Source organism: Leopardus geoffroyi, chromosome A1 (assembly GCF_018350155.1).
Source record: "Leopardus geoffroyi isolate Oge1 chromosome A1, O.geoffroyi_Oge1_pat1.0, whole genome shotgun sequence".
NCBI lineage: Eukaryota > Metazoa > Chordata > Mammalia > Carnivora > Felidae > Leopardus > Leopardus geoffroyi.
In genome coordinates this window covers 231,315,920-231,331,845 of record NC_059326.1, presented here as the reverse complement: position 1 = coordinate 231,331,845, position 15,926 = coordinate 231,315,920, and the positions used below count along the sequence as shown (strand labels likewise).

At 50.6% G+C, this 15,926-nt stretch overlaps 1 protein-coding gene and 2 long non-coding RNA genes across 4 annotated transcripts; all 3 read right to left on the bottom strand.

Annotated features, from left to right (window-relative positions):
• Positions 1 to 1,843: 1,843 nt before the first annotated feature.
• On the bottom strand, positions 1,844 to 3,481 carry LOC123606458. Its single transcript, XR_006716298.1, has 2 exons — positions 2,646 to 3,481; positions 1,844 to 1,933 (listed from the first exon to the last, which is right to left on the bottom strand). It is a non-coding gene; the product is annotated as an uncharacterized LOC123606458 (long non-coding RNA).
• A 6,669-nt stretch (positions 3,482 to 10,150) lies between these two features.
• LOC123578805 lies at positions 10,151 to 13,206 on the bottom strand. Its single transcript, XR_006702518.1, has 2 exons — positions 11,638 to 13,206; positions 10,151 to 10,895 (listed from the first exon to the last, which is right to left on the bottom strand). It is a non-coding gene; the product is annotated as an uncharacterized LOC123578805 (long non-coding RNA).
• A 258-nt stretch (positions 13,207 to 13,464) lies between these two features.
• Positions 13,465 to 15,706, bottom strand: LOC123606388. Of its 2 annotated transcripts, none has more exons than XM_045494775.1 (2): positions 14,910 to 15,706; positions 13,465 to 14,210 (listed from the first exon to the last, which is right to left on the bottom strand). In XM_045494775.1, the coding sequence occupies exons 1-2, from the start codon at positions 15,180 to 15,182 to the stop codon at positions 13,818 to 13,820; spliced, it is 666 nt and encodes a 221-aa protein (XP_045350731.1). In that variant the 5' UTR covers positions 15,183 to 15,706; the 3' UTR covers positions 13,465 to 13,817. The 2 variants fall into 2 exon arrangements, with proteins under 2 accessions (XP_045350731.1, XP_045350647.1); XM_045494691.1 differs by having other exon boundaries at positions 13,465 to 14,213; positions 14,910 to 15,703.
• Positions 15,707 to 15,926: the final 220 nt, after the last annotated feature.

The window sequence follows — 15,926 nt, the reverse complement described above, 5'->3', positions numbered from 1 at the left end:
ACGAATGTTTTGTGCATCCCGACAGGAGAGATGATGTAATGCTAAGGAGGAGCCTGGGCTGGGTTTGGATCCAGGCTGACCCACTTCTCCCCAGGAGGTCCTTGTGAGGGTCACTTCATTCCCCCTGAGCCTCTGTTTTCTGGTCTGGAAAATGGGCTAAATAATTCCCTTGATGATAAGGAGGAGGAGGAGGAAACAGCTACTCACATTTATCGAGTGCTTCCCACCCCAGACCTTGTTCTGCGCATCGTGTATCCTCGTCCACAATGTTCCTCTGGTGACGTCCCAGTACCGTTGGGGGCGTCCGTACAGACAAGGAAGCAGAGGCACAGGAAGGTCAAGTAACTTGCCCCCAGTGAATCGGTGCATATAGATGCCTGATTCAGTGCTTGGCACGTCGTACTGAACAAATGTCAATTTCTTTCCCATAGTTTTGTCTCGAATGTGTTGAAGAATCCTTAAATATAAGCAGATGGTCAAGCTTCTGGAAGGTGCTGGGAGATGCTGGCTAGCAACCTGCCAGAGAAACCGCCTCAAGAGGGCCCTGGAGGGATGCCTGGCTGGCTCAGGTGGAATAGTGTGTGACTCTTGATCTTGGAGTTGTGAGTTCAAGCCTCACATTGGGTGTGGAGATTACTTAAATAAATAAAACTTGTTAAAAAGTTAAGAATATGATACTTTTTTTTTTTTTTTTAAAGAGGGCCCTGGAGGTGTGAAGTCAGATTCCCCATGAGAGGGCCCTTGAGACAAAGGGAATTTTCAGCATCAGGGGAACCATGTAAATTGGGAGGAAGGGACCCTCGCCTTTGGCCCTTAGAGGATGCCTCAGCCTTGGCTTCTAGAAAGAAAAGATAATCATGAAGCATGCGTGTCAATAAACTGGTGTGTTACAGGTGTTTTTCTTTAAAGTGTATTTATTTGGAGAGAGAGAGAGAGAGAGAGAGAGAGCAAGTCTTTGAGTGGAGAGGGGCAGAGAGAATCCCAAGTAGGCCCCACGCTATTGGTGGCCAAAGTGGGGCTCGAACCCACAAAACCATGAGATCATGACCTGAGCTAAAATCAAGAGTCAGATGTTTAACCGACTGAGCCACCCAGGTGCCACATAGTGTATTACAATTTTTAAAGACTAGAAACCCAGGATCCCCCAGCCCTACTCTGTATCCCCGGAATCAGCACTGCCTCTAAGAAAAAGCCTGCAATACAAACGCAGCTTCAGAGCCTCCGGGCTGCACCCCCCCCTCCCAGGAGAGGGACTACAGGTGCCCCTGCCCCCCCCCCCCACCCCGGGGGACAGCAGGGTTGGACTCCCTTTGAGGGCATCAGACAAGTAATTAAACCAAAGTGCAAGACGTAATTACGTCTCTGTTTCACAGAAATTATAAACAGAAAGCAAAGAGAGGATTGCATCACACTGTCCCCGGGGCAGCGGGACTTTTGCTCTGAAAGCACAAGCTGAGCCTGTGGAAGTCAGAAGGGACCTTGGCAAGCATTTCCTCTGCAGTCTGGGCTCAGAAAGAGGCCTCCCTGAGTGAGAGATGCAAAGAGGTCCCTCCCTGCCGTGTTCCTGCACCAGCTAGTTCCCAAGAGTCTTTTCTCGGTCATCTTAATTGTGTAAGGTCCCGTGCTTGATGGTAATCCAGTTGTCTTAGTTTGAGAGAGAGCGAGAGAGCGAGCAGGGGACGGGCAGAAACAGAGAGAGAGAAAATCCCAAGCAGGCTCTGCCCTGTCAACACGGAGCCCCACATGGGGCTCGAATTCACGACCCGTGAGATCATGACCTGAGCCGAAATCAAGTCAGGTGCTTAACTGACTGAGCCACCCAGGCACCCAATGCAGTGTTTTCGTTTTTGCTTTTAATCGAATCCATGACTTGTTTTGGCCTCATCAGCAAAACTCGGTGGTTGATCTTGCACAGTGCCCGGGCACCAAGTACCTGTGCGATAAAAAGGTGGTGATAGCCATCCTAACGCCCATAATTAGATGATAGGCCCCAGAGGCTGGGGAGGGTCTGGGGCTCAGGGTCCCCAGAAGGGGGGATGGCGGTGAACACCATCGGCAGGGGGGTGGGAGGGGGTGGTGGACAGGCTCCTCTGGGCAGGTCAGAGGAGCCCAGGCCGGGCTGGGGTCACGGGGAAGCAGGTTGTCCCTGTGTGCTCACATCTGGCGGTAACATCCTCATCCGGGCTGTGACCGTCCCCTCACCCCCAGCCCTGTCTACCCTCCAGGAGAGCAGGAGCCTGGGCAGGAAGGCCTCTTCCACAATCCTGCTCCCAGAGAAACGGCCTTCCTGTGCGACAGGAAGCTGGGAGGGCGGTGGCTGTGATGTCACTCACGATTGCCAGCACCTCTGCAAAGCCAGCTCTTCGGGGTCCCCAGGGAGCAGAATCAGAGGGAAGAGTGGGGGCGCCTGGGGGTTCAATCGCTTAAGTGTCTGACTTCGGCTCAGGCCATAATCTCGAGGTTCGTGAGTTGGAGCCCCACATCGGGCTCACCGCTGTCATCCCGGAGCCCACTCTGCATCCTCTGTCCCTCCCTCTCTCTCAGCCCCTCCCCTGCTCCCACACACACTCTCTCTTTCAAAATAAATGAACATTAAAAAAAAGAAGAAGAAGAAGAATAGTGGGGCTCTGGGGCCAAGTAAATACCTGAGAACAGTCCTTTTTTTATCAGATCCAGAGGTACGTTAGGGCGGCTATAACAGCATCCCGCAGACTGGGGGCTTCAACAACCGAAGTTAATTCTCTCACAGTTCTGGAGGCTGGAAGTCCAAGATCAAGGTGTTGGGGAGGCTGGTTTCTCCAGAGGCCCTTGCCTTGTGGATGGCTCCTTCTCCCTGTGTCCTCACATGGCCTTGGCTCTGGGCACGGGCATCCCTGGCGTCTCTTTGTCTTTCTACAAGGACCCCAGTCATGCTGGGTCAGGGGTCTGCCGTCGGGCCTCATTTAATCTCAGTTGTCTCCTTACAGGCCCCATCTCCAATCACAGCCACCTTGTGGGTCACAGCTGCAGAGTATGAATTTCGAAGGGACACAGTTCAGCCCGCGACAAGGAGAAAATGACTTCTAAGTGGCTCCCGAAGGCTTCCAGGCCGTGTTGGCTTTAGGCAAAATGCCCAAACTCTGCAGCCTGATACAGCATGTGATAGAGCCTCAGACGTACAGGAAGCAGGTGCTCGCCATAAATCCTGTGGCCAGCATAAACCATGTGGCATGGCCCAAACGCTCAGACACGCAAAGTTGCTGTTGTCGGGAAGGACTCTCCAGGGGCTCAGAGGTCACGTCCCAGGAGTCAATCAAGGGCCACACTTGGGGTTTGAGCAACCCACGTCTGCTGAGCTAACCCTTTATGGTATGGCCAGCACGCCTAAGTCCCTCTGGCTGGGACGTTTGGGGACTGCTAATGGCAGTGCCAAGCGCCGTCAGTCTGATCTGCCTTTGCCGGTATGATTTGAGAGGAAGTATACGCTTTTTTTTTTTAAGTTTATTTATTTTGAGAGAGAGAGAGAGAGAGAGAAAGCATGACCAGGAGAGGGGCAGAGAGAGGAGACAGGGAGAATCCCAAGCGGGGTCCACTCTCAGCCCAGAGCCCGATGTGGGGCTCGATCCCACGAACCAAGGGATCATGACCTGAGCCGAAGTAGGATGCTTGTCCGACTGAGCCACCCAGGTGCCCCAGAAATTACATGTCTTTATCCTAATTTCCATTTATCTGTGAAGCAGAAAAACTCTGCACACATTTCGTTGCCGTTTGGATTTCTTCTGTATCTTGTCTAGTCATTGAATTTGTTTATTATATATAAACAAAATGTGGGGTCACTGATACTTTTTTCTAAATTATAGGAGCCCGTTCTGCATTGCACATATTAGTTCTTTGTCACAAACTGCAAACGTTTTTCTTTCAACTTTGTCATGTTTTGTGAACCATGATTTTCATGTAGTGGGTCAGCCAGCCTTTTCTTTCATAATTTCAGTCTTCAGTGGTAGGATAAGAAAGACCTCCCTCTCCCCAAACTACACACTCTCCATTATTATTCTCATCCTTTATTTTGAAACAGTGAAATATTTAAGCTTTTGGAATGTTTTGCTGTCTATTGTATTAATATCCTAGGCCTGCTGTAATAAATTACCACACACTGGGTGGTGTAAAACAACACAAAGTTTATACATTCACCGTTCTGGATGCTAGGGTTGGGGGGTCAAAAGGGCTGGGCTTTTTCCAAAGGGTTTAGGGAAGGATCTGTTCGCTGCCTCTCTCCCGGCCTCTGATGTCGCCGACAATCTTTGGCATTCCTTGGCTGGGAAATACATGCTCCCGTCTCTGCTTCTCATCTGCACCTGCCTCACTGGATCTCTTCTCCTCTTGTTATAAGGATCAGCCATGTTGCATGGGGGCTCACTCCAGTGCTCTCAGCGCCGTTGATCTTATAGACGCCACCCACGTGGCCACCACTGATTGGTCAGAGCTGGACGCCTGACCCTAGCTGGGCCAATCAGAGCCCTTCCCTGGATTTCTGAGCTTGGGTGGGAGCAGTGGATTGCAGTTGTCTGCGGGTGGTGAACCCCCAGGGTCCTGGCTGGTGGAAGAGCCCGACTGAGGGTAGGAGAAAGTGAACAGACACCAAGATAATCCCTGGCGAGAGTTTCTGCTTTGTCCCAAGTGTCTCTGAGGCCCAGCTACACCCTATGTCCTTTTTGGATGATATGGACCTTCTGTCGGGCTTCAGCCGAAATCTCTCACGAATACAAAGACAGCGTCTCATGTTCTCTGCGTCTCCAAAGGGTGCTGGACGGTGGGGCACACACTACATCTCACACGAGGGAGTGAATGGCAGAGGAAAGTTTTAGGGACACGTTGTCAACATCACAGCTTTTGCCATCCCTGCCTTTCGATCCCCATTTACAAACCTGGCAAATCGGCGCCGTGTCACGATCTCTTCCTTGTGGGTCATTTCAAACATGTTGAGCAACGTTCATTTTACCCAGCCCCTTCAAGACGCTGGCCAGGTGATTTGCCGAAAAGAGTCTGCTGGCCTAATGAAACCAGAACAGCCAGTGTCTTCCATCCTAAACTCGGGGATTAAAGAGGAAAAGCCGCCGTAAGCAGGACACCCGGGTTAGCACAGCTGTGCCGGCGTGCAGTGAGCAGATTGCGGGGCTCAGCACGACGGCCCAAGTCGGGAGGAGTCGGCGAGGACACAACCCAAACGACAAAACTCGGTCAATAAAAATAAATAAAGGAGGTCTAGGTCTTACTTCTCAAACAGCTCATCTTAAAAGAGGTAAATAATTCAAGACAATGAATTGGTTGGACACGTTATTGCTACTTGATGCCTACGGCTGCACGAGGGACAGAAATAGGACACTGGCGTATGTTTGGGCAAAATGAGACTCTCTTGTTTGCTTGTTTAAAACAAAACTCTGTTCTTCTTTTTTTGATTCTACAACATACAAGTCCATTTATAGGAATTTTGCAAAATATCGGAAATTACGGTGCCCAAGGCTGGGTCGTGTGAGGAGGGTGAGGGCCTTAGTGGGTGGGTGGTCAGGCGTGGCTTTCGGGTGGCCCTCCGCGGGAGGCCTGAGGGCCTCTGGGGGCCCCCGGGGGGCCTGGCAGGGTGGTCAGCTGCAGGGAAGGAACACAGCCGGGGCAGAGAGAGCCTCACGCAAAAGCCTGGCGTTTGACTTCCCTGCTGTTGAAGCTACAAAGGAAACCTCCCTGAGTCTGCACAGCAAGACACCCCCTCCCCTGCCCCCCTCTCCCGTGAGAGCAGGTGTCCACATCTGGGTGGTGGACAGGGTCCAGTGAAGTCTTTCCAGGGTTTAGAGGGAGTCTGGGCAGCACCCAAGGTGACCGTGGCCTCGGTGGAGAGATTTGTGGGGTTGCTCTAGACTATCACCCAGCTTTGAGCACATTGAGCCTCTGACCTTGACTCCAGCAGCAGCAGGCCTTGGGGTCCCAGGCTCTGGTGGCCCTGGAGGGCAGTGGCGGTCCAGAGGTGGTTCTCTGGGGGCAGAGGCAGTGGCTCGGGTCCTGGGCACACCAGAACACTTGGCCACCCTACTTTGCAAACAGATGGAAATTTCCATGAGCAGGGCCCTAGCGCCTGTTAATTGTCGTATCTCCCGTATCCCTACCCGGCCACAATGCCTAGCACAGAGTATGCTTCCAATAAACATTTGCTGAATGGTAATTATTATTACTGGAGATTCTCAGTAAATATTTGCTGAATAAATGTCCCCCTGCCAGCAAATGAATTGTTTTCCATATTATATTAACAAAAAAATGGGACACACTGGACTTACAGCTCTGTTCTGAAAAGGAATAGAGATTTTTTGTGTAAGTAGAAAGTGCCAAGCGGGATAAGTTTAGCAGGATAAATCCTCTGAAACGGATCAGCCAATGGCCTCGAGGGGGTTGGCGCTGGTTTCTTGAATCAGTCTGTAAGCGGAGATTATGGATTTGCGGCTCCTCTCAGATATGTGGAGCTGAAGCAGGAAAGACAGCTGTCAAACAAGTGCGACCGTCAGTAAGAGGAAGCACTTACGTGGCACCGTCACCTACCACAGCCATCTCACAAACTTGCCCTCAGGTGGGATGCGTGAGACCCTAGCTGGCCTGGAGACATGACATGATTTTGCCAAGGACACGCACAAGGTTGAGGTTGGAAACCAGGCCACGTGTGTGTTTTGCTGCCTTCTCCTATTTCACGTTGACCAGGGCCATGGCGATGACGTCCGGCAGCCAGTAAAGGGTTTCCCAAGGCTGACCTGTGTAGACGCATCTGTAACTGTAGGCTGAGGACCATGTAGAAAAGGTGAAAACGTGAGGAAGGAGCCGGTGCCTTGAATGTACTTGAATGTACTTGAATGTCCTTGAACTCCTTGAATGTTTCCAAGGAAGCCTGGAGCCACGACTGACCCTGGTTGGCCAGCCCTCGGGAATGGGGGTCTCAGAAAGTTTTTATGTCAGTGACGGATGATGTTGTTGTGTACACCGGGAGCCGCGGACCGGGTCCCGCTGGCTCGTTGGGGTGGCTTTGCGCGAACATTAAGATCGATGAGATACGCCTGGCTTCCTGGTTGGAGTCCTGGCTTCAGTTGCCGTGGCTGATTGATAGCAGGATAAGTCTATCTGACAAACGCCCCATAAACACCTTGGAGCCTGAGACCTGCCTGGGTTTCCCCGGACGCAAGACTTCACACATGACCCTGTAGTTCTCTGGCAGAGAAAAGCCCGTCCCGACTCGGCTCGGGTGAGGAGGCACAGGGGGGGAGCTGGACTTCTCTGGGCTCCGCTGATGTGTGTCTCCTCCTGCCACCTTCTCTCCCTGCGTCCTTTTCTGCAGCCAATCTTAGCTGAGCCCCACTCACTATGGAGTCTTTTCAGTCTTTCTAGCAAGTCACCAAACGTAGGGAGATGTCAAGCCCAGCTCCTCTTTATTCGGCAGGGTTCCACCCAACCTTGGAAGCCAGCTAGCCACCCATCCGACCCCCTGCGGTTTTGAACGTGGGCTGTGAGAACCGAGGGTGGGAGAAGTTACAGGCAAACCGGGGGCTGCAGTCATTATTCCCTTGAAGGGGCTCCTCTTCCAGAAGCTCACAGCCCCAGGGTCCACCCACCTGGAAAAATACGGCAGGGAAGGGGCATGTCTGGGCAGAAGGCGGTCGGGGGGGGGGGGGGTGGGTGAAGGTCCCTGGAGAGCAAATTTCAGGGTTGATTGCTTTTTGGAATTCTGAGATTTGTAGACTCCAGTTAATAAACATGACTGGCGTCAAAGCCGTGAGGGCTTCCCTAGACCTCTGTTACTTATTACTGGCTCAACCAGGCAAGTGCTTTGGGTCAAAGTATCCTCCAGTCTTGCAAATTCTCCTCCATGTGTGCATATCTCTGTCTCGCCGTCCAGAAGCACATTGCAAATTCATTCTTTCCCTTTTTATCTATCTATCTATCCATCCATCCATCCATCTATCCATCTATCTATCTGTGTATTTATCTTGAAGATTTTTATATGTATAAACTGATGAGCACAATCATAGACACAAATACAAATTAAACAGTTAAAAAATAAGATAATTGGATAATTATACATAGACTTGCTATTAAAAGAAAGTCCCAGCATTTATTTTGCATCAAAACTTAAGGGCTAATTCTGAATAGCCCAATCTTGAAAAAAAAAGGGCAAAGTAGGAAGGCTCACACTTCCTCTTCCAAATTTTTTTTTAATGTTTACTTATTTCTGAGACAGAGAGAGACAGAGCATGAGTAGGGGAGGGGCAGAAAGAGAGGGAGACACGGAATCAGAAGCAGGCTCCAGGCTCTGAGCTCTCAGCACAGAGCCCGACACGGGGCTCGAACTCACAGACCGAGAGATCATGACCCGGGCTGAAGTCGGACGCTTACCCAACTGAGCCACCCAGGCGTCACACTTCCCTCTTTCAAAACATCCAGCAAAACAGTAGTAATTGAGACAGTGTGGTACTTGCACAGGATAAATATATTGGCAGAGTAGAACTGAGAGTCCAGAAATAAACCCACGTGTCTATGGCCAACTGATTTTTGACAAGAGCTCCAAGAGCATTGGGAGAAAGGATGTCTTTTTAACAAATGGAGCTGGGACAACTGGATAGACACGTGCCAAAGAATGAATGACTTTTGACTCTTACCTTACGTCTATACAAAAACTAACTTAAAATGGGGCGCCTGGGTGGCTCAGTCAGTTGAGCGTCTGACTCTTGGTTTTGGTTGAAGTCACAAGCTCATGGTTCGTGACTTTAAGCCCTGAGTCGGGCTCCATGCTGACAGCAGAGAGCCTGCTTGGGATTGTCTCTCATGCTGCCCCTCCCCTGTTCTCTCTCTGTCTCTCTCAAAAAATGAATAACTACAAAAAAAAAAAAAAAAAAGGAAATCATCAAAAAAGTGAAAAAACACACAGAATAGCAGGAAATATTTGTGAGCCATACACCTGAGAAGAGTCTAATATCTAGAATATATAAATAACTCTTACAGCCCAACAACAAGACAAACAACCCAGTTTAAAAATGGGCGAAGGACTTGTATAGGCATTTTCCCTAAGATGATACACAAATGCCAACAAATACATGAAAACATGTGATTCGAACTTCAGTCAATATTATCAGTAAATGGACAAAATTGACATCAAGTGTCTCCATAGGGGAGGCAATGACAGAGACACTTCACTATATATTCTGACCAAAAATGCATAATCCGAATCTAGTGATGAGGAAACCTCGGATAAACCCAAATTTCACTGAACTACAGTAAATGCTAACTAACTTGAATTAAAAAAAAAAGAGGGGCGCCTGGGCGGCTCAGCCGGTTGAGCATCCGACTTCAGCTCAGCTCGTGATCTCCCGGTTCATGAGTTCGAGCCCCGCGTTGGGCTCAGTGCTGACAGCTCAGAGCCCGGAGCCTGCTTTGGATTCTGTGTCTTCCTCTCTCTCTGCCCCTCCCCTGCTTGTGCTCTGTCTCTCTCTGTCTTTCAAAAATGAACAAACATTAAAAAAATACTAATAACCAAAAAAAACCCACCCAAATTTCAGAAAATCTGGGTGAAGAGTATACGAGAGTTTTTACCACTATTCTATTGTACCTCTTTGATAGCTACTTACATGCGCCCTTCAAAAGTGTTACTGTCATGTAACACACACACACAAGCAAAAAAAAGCTAACAAGAGACATCAGATTAAAGGAGACCGAAGAGAATTGTAAACCAAATATAATATGTGCTTCTGATTTGGACCCTAGACTGGAAGGCAATTCTATACGGACATCACTGGAGCCCTTGGTAATTAGATGATAGGACTCTATCAGTGATGAATGTCCTGGCTCAGATACTGCACTGTGGGTATGGGAAAGAAGGTTCTTGATCTTAGGAGATCTATGTGGGAAAATTTAGGGATGAAGAGCCGTGATGTCTGCAATGACCGGGGAAAGTAATATGGACGCTTATCTAGGGAAAGAGGGATGATGTGGCAAAATACAGCAAAATGTTCACAATGGGTATGTCTGGGTGAAGGGTATATGACAAATTTTCATGCTATTCTTGCAACTCTTCTGTAAGTTTGCTATTATTTAAAAATAAAAGGTTGAAATCAATGAATATAACATAAAATATATACAAATCTTATCATAAAAAGAAAATATTTTATAGTATTAAAAGTTAGAGAAACAAAAGGATCTCTACCATAAAAACTTTGGGGACAAAATGCCCCAAGCCTCTAGGGGGCAGTGCAGCCTCCAGTTGCCCAGGGCGGTTGCAAATGGAGCAAAGGTGAGCTTGGCACTGACAGCCTTCCCTGGAAGAGAAGAGCTTCATTTCCTGGCAGAAGATGAGGAGGAGACTCATCTGGGACTCATGTGGGACTAAGTGAGCTTCTAGAAGATTCCAATGACCCAGAAGCTCTGCATGTTTCCTGAGTGTCCTCAGCAAAGCCAGCTGTGCCCCTTTCTACCCCAGGTGATCAGAGCCACGTTATCTCAAGCCAAGGTGCAAGGTTTGAGCATCTACTCTGTGTAGGATCCTGTGGGAGTGAGGAGGCCATCCAGAGAGGCGTGTGTGTGTGTGTGTGTGTGTGTGTGTGTGTGTGTTTGTGTACATGCGTGTGTTTGAGGTGGGGTGGGGAAGGCTTCAAAGCTTTGCAGCAATACTCCCAGTTATTACTGAATTGGGAACAGGATGCAACCTCACTCCCTGGAAAAACCCATCTAGTGGCGGTGAGTGTTTCAAAATGGTGGGATGCACATGAGAGGTTAAAATAACTTGCCCAAGGCCACACGGCCAGTGACAGCAGCAAACAGGATCCAGAGGTTCTTGGTCAAAGTGAAGGTGGCCTCCCTAGCACTTCAACAGATACGTCATTCGTTTTGATCTTGCCCTCCTGAAACATAGGTTGAACCGCCTATAGGAAGCAGCTCTAAGGAACATTAACGGTGTTCTTATCACTCCGGGAGACAAGCCAACACTTTTGCAATACTGTGGCATGTTCCTACACAGAAGGAGTTATGGCCCCATCCCCGCCTGCACAGAGAGCTTCTTCTGTCATGGTTTCATTGCTCAGTTATGAGTCGATTGCTTAAATTAGCATTCGTGCATCTCACACCAAATTGGAAAAAAAAGATTGGTTCAGCCAGATGACATTTTAGGAGCGTCTAAAATATTTAAAGGTACTGGCACAAGCTTTTGTGCACTCCCATTAAAAAAAACCCCAAAAAACAAAAAACAACCCCAAAAACCAGATTGCTGCCAAACATATTTTGAGCATCGTTTGTGAAGACAAATGCCCACACTGCCCAAGGCCAGGGAAAGAAAATCAGGGGGAGCTTCCTTCTTCTCCCTCTGGAGTGTCATTTACAGGCAAGTAGTATCTTGGGGAAATGCTCTTGGCCCCTTCTTCTGAGTTATTAGGAAGAATGATAGCCACGCAATGAGTCTGCATTTCAGATTTGCACCTGCCGGCCATCACCAGGGAACGCGGCAGCTAGCACGTTGTATCTGCCCCATAGTTTTTCAGCACAGATAGCTACTTAGCCTGGGCCAATGGGCAAGTGACAGCCCGAGTGCACAAACTCTTTAAAAAGAGTATGTTGTGTCTGGGAGCCGGTGAAGGCACCACACACCTACTTGGCCTCTGGAGGTAGAAGGTGGTCTAAGCCAAGAGTCACAAAGGTCTTCATCTAAGACAGGTGTTCTCCAGCTCAGGTGTCCAACAGCATTACCTGTGGACCCTAGAAAAAAAAAAAATCAATGCTTCCCGGCCCCAGACAATTCAACCAGACTCTGTGGATGGGCCTTGAACCCATGTTCTCAACGAGTCCCCAAACAATACAACTGGAGAAGAGTTTTCGGTCAGGCGTAGTACAGTACTGATGAAAAGTAGTGCCATCGTTGTCTTCTATGGCCCAACTACCAGGTAAGACTCTGGCGCAACACGAGACAGAGGCCGCTGTCAGGACCGGTTGAGCCTTCTCTAGTTGGGTCGCCATTTTGGGTCACCCAGTCCACCTGCAAAATGCTCACATTACCAGTCAAAGGTGGTTCCTCACTCACAGGAACAACAAGACAACCAAAGTGAGAAGTGAATACCTTCAGGATGAGGTCACTCAAATTGGGGCAAAGAAGTTTCTGCAGTAGGCAGGCCCGGGCTAGGCAAGCTGTGTTTTCCACAGTATTCTCTCCCCTCCCTCAGGCACTCCTGCAACGTGACCTTGTCACGCCCTTGCTGAGAAATGGAGTCTCTTTCTCCCAGCCTCCGGCTGCCTTGTAACTAATAGCACGTGGCAGTAAGCGACGCCCCGGGACTTCTGAGGTTAGGTCAGAACAGGTCCCGAAGCTTCTGCCTGGTTCTCCTGGAATATTCCCCCTTGGCGTGCTCGCTCCTGCTCAGGTGTCAGTCACCGTGCTGTGAGAAGCCCACGCCACTAACATCGCAGCCGAACCCAGCCTTCTCGTCATCCCAGGCCGGGAACTGAGAGTCCGGAAGCCTCCAGATGACCCCAGCCCCGGATGACGCACGTCTTCCCCGCTGAGCCTGCCATCCATCCCCAGTTTACCCCACGCAAGTCTCGACCCACAGAATCCCTCGGCATGACAAAATGGTTCTTATTGGATGCCTTTAACCTTGGGATGCTGTTTCTGCGGCATGGGTAGTGTCATGAGCATGTGTGGGTGATGGAGCCCTGGGGATAGGGACCCTTGGTGAGGCAAGACCTCTTCGGCTCTGGCTAAGAGACCAGCTCTAGAGCTGCCTGGGTTTAAATCCACTTACCAGCTCTGTGGCCTTGGGAAAGTTATTGAACCTCTCTGTGCCTCTCAGTTCGTCTGTGTAGTGGTGACGATAACAGCCACGAGTGGGTTGTTGTACGGATTAAATACATCAATGCATGAAGAGTGCCGGTAGCACTGTGTTTGCAACATTTATGGTTTGCCCAGGCCTTGGCCCAAATTTGACCACTGGAGGAGTTAGCTCTGAGCCAGAGGGCATTTATACTTGCAGGATAGTCCGATTTCCTTGTCTCCGAACCCAACGCGGGAAGAAAGACAGGTTATGTGTCTCTCACTGTCTGTGAGCTGGGAAATTGGGGCATAAAGACAGATGCTGGGGGCGCCTGGGGGGCTCGGTCGGTTAAGCATCTAACTTCGGCTCAGGCTCAGGTCATGATCTCACAGTTCGTGGGTTCGAGCCCCATGTCGGGCTCTGGGCTGGCAGCTCAGAGCCCGGAGCCTGCTTTGGATTCTGTGTCTCCCTCTCTCTCTGCTCCTCCCCCACTCATGCTCTACCTTTCTCTCTGTCTCTCAAAAATAAGTAACGTTAAAACAATTTTAAAAAAAGGAAGAAAGAAAGATAGATGCTGTATTCCTCCTGGAAGGAGCCGCAGGGTGCCTGGGAGAAGTCACCGTGCTGTGAGAAGCCCACGCCACTAACATCGCAGCCGAACCCAGCCGGTAGAATCAAGAATAAAGCGAAGCAGGAGAGAACCAGGCGAGGAAGTCGGAGAGGAAGGGACCCTGGCCTGGGCAGGAGGGTTGGCGTTTTACTGGTGTGTGTGCATGTGTGTGTGGTGTGTGCACGCACATGTACACGCATGTGTTTGCGTGTATACGTGTGCATGTGTGTTGTGTGTATTTGTATGACTGTATGTGCCTGGGGGGGGGGGTGGTGGTGACCCCAGGACAGGATGGGAGCTGCCTCTGGAGAGGTGAGCCAGGCTTGGCCGACGCAGGGCACCCGAGACGTGGCGACCGCATGCTGGAGTTTAGCAGTCGGGAGTTTGATGCGAGGCCACGGTGGGGACAGTGATCAGAAGTCCCTCTGGCAGTGGTGACAGGGGCGTGGGGAGGTCACGGGACGAAGCACAGGCATGACCACCTGCATGGTTCCCGAGAGCGTAGTAACTTCCAGATCCTCTGCTTGCGCCGAGACGACCCTGTCTGCGATCTGGCAAAGACGGAAGGATCGAATCCGACTCCCCGCACACAGATAGACGTGGATGCGTGACTCAGTTCCTGGGTTAATTTTTCCTTCGGTCTCTCTCTTCCTGGGGAACGGACCAGCTTCACTGTTCCTGGTTCCCAGATAGCGCTTCCCTTGCGGCCAGGTTCCCCGGAACATCTGACAGATGGCTGTGTCGGACCCCAAGCAAACGGCACTCAGGCTGGTGAAATGCTGACCTTGGGGCGGGGGGTGCGGAGGCTGCTGTAACAAAGACCTTGAAATTACTTTGATGAAAGTGCTGCTTATGCTAAACTATCGCGCCCACAAATCTGCATGTACCATCTGCCTTTGTGAAAGACAATAACGTGATGGTTCTCCTGCAGAGGATTCCAGCCACTGCCTCCCTGGCTCAGCCAAAAAACCAGGCGATTTCTCTCGTAATCACTTTGGCTCCCAAATGGTTAAGCATCATGGTGCCAGTAGCTGGCACACAGCGGGTACTTAACAAATGTTTGTGGGACGAGCGTTAATGAATAACTGAATGAAAAGCGCTGGCAGTTATGAGGCCCTAATTAAAATTGTTCTAATTTAACTCTCCCAGCCTGGACCAGCTGTGCTTTCCAATGTCACCCATGCAAGGCGCGTGCTCGCTCAGTACCTGGATTTGACCATGAGGAGGGAAAAGGCAGAATAAGGGACAGGCTGACGCTGCTCACCCGCCTGGGGCAGCTGGACCTGCCTGTCCCGGCCGGACGTCTGCCCCCCCCCCCCCACCCCACACACACCCGGGGCCTCCTCACCATTGTCGCCGGCAGGGTCCCAACCCGCGGGCCAGGGGCTCCGAGGGTCTTAGAATGAGGCTGTGGAATAACAGAGCAAACTCGTGCCCTCCTTCACCCAAACAGCACCTGAGTGGCAGGCGTGGCCTCTCGGGGACGCCATCGCGGGTGACCTCACCTGGTCATGGGCCCCACGCGCTGGCAGCTCCTGAGGCCAGATGGGCTGGGCGCCCAGCTCGTGCACTGGTGGAGCCCGTCGTATTCCACCCCTGCGACTTTCCGGGCAGGCCCGCTTCTTTCCAGTCTCCCGTGGGAATTCTTCTGCGCCTCCAGGAGCTGCCTGGTGCTCTGCACGCCTCTCCCCCCCGGGGAGGGTGGGCCTCCCCAGCGTGACCGGCCTCAGGCGGGCGCCACCGCCTCGCCTCGTCCGTGGCAGGAGAGGACACATCATGATTATGCAACTGATCCTTCACAACCTCCCGGTCCCCCACAGCCCCAAGAGGAGTCACCTTGAGAAGCGAGATGCAGATTTCAGCGTCCGTGATGCTTGAACTGGTTTCCAACCTTGTGGCAAGTTGTTTTGAATATATTCCCACTAAAAAAAAAAAAAAAAAAAAAATCGAAAACCTTCAAACTCTAAGGGTTGACGCCAGAGAAAGCTGAGTCACTCAGAGCTAAGTCCGGGAAGCGAGGTGAATAATCAAATTTGAATAAAGAAGGCATTTTTAGGTGAAAACCGAGGGCTGCCTTTAAAGAATCAAACTGGCTTTCACGTGGGACTCCTAACCCGAATTTAGTGAGTACCTCATAGGTGTCTTGGGCAAAGACAGCTGGAAAACTGAAAAGCACTTTTTCCAAAGATTGCCCACGATGACTTCCACTGAGATGGGCAAATGTGGGTGTGTTCATTTATTGCCACAACAAATACTGTCTGAAAACAAATCTGAATAGGCCAGGATGATCAAGGAAGCGTGCCCCCAGCAGGTATCAGACCTCCCGTTCTGCAAAGTTGTCCTGGCTTTAGAAGGTAAGAGTTATTCTGTGTGTCTGTGGACTGTTTCCCACTTTCTTGCCTTCGGGTCTCCACGAAAGTCACAGGGGCCTCCAGGACGGGACTAGGCCTTAGTCCCTAATATCCCACCGAGGCTCCACACCAGGCTATCTCCAGCCTCTCTCCTGAGTGGCTACCCCCAGG

Coding starts and splice junctions, on each gene's coding strand:
- LOC123606388 (XM_045494691.1), bottom strand. CDS start 15,182: ATGATGTGTCCTCTCCTGCCACGGACGAGGCGAGGCGGTGGCGCCCGC. Junction 14,214..14,909: donor CGCGTGGGGCCCATGACCAG/GTGAGGTCACCC, acceptor TCTTTGTTACAG/CAGCCTCCGCACCCCCCGCC.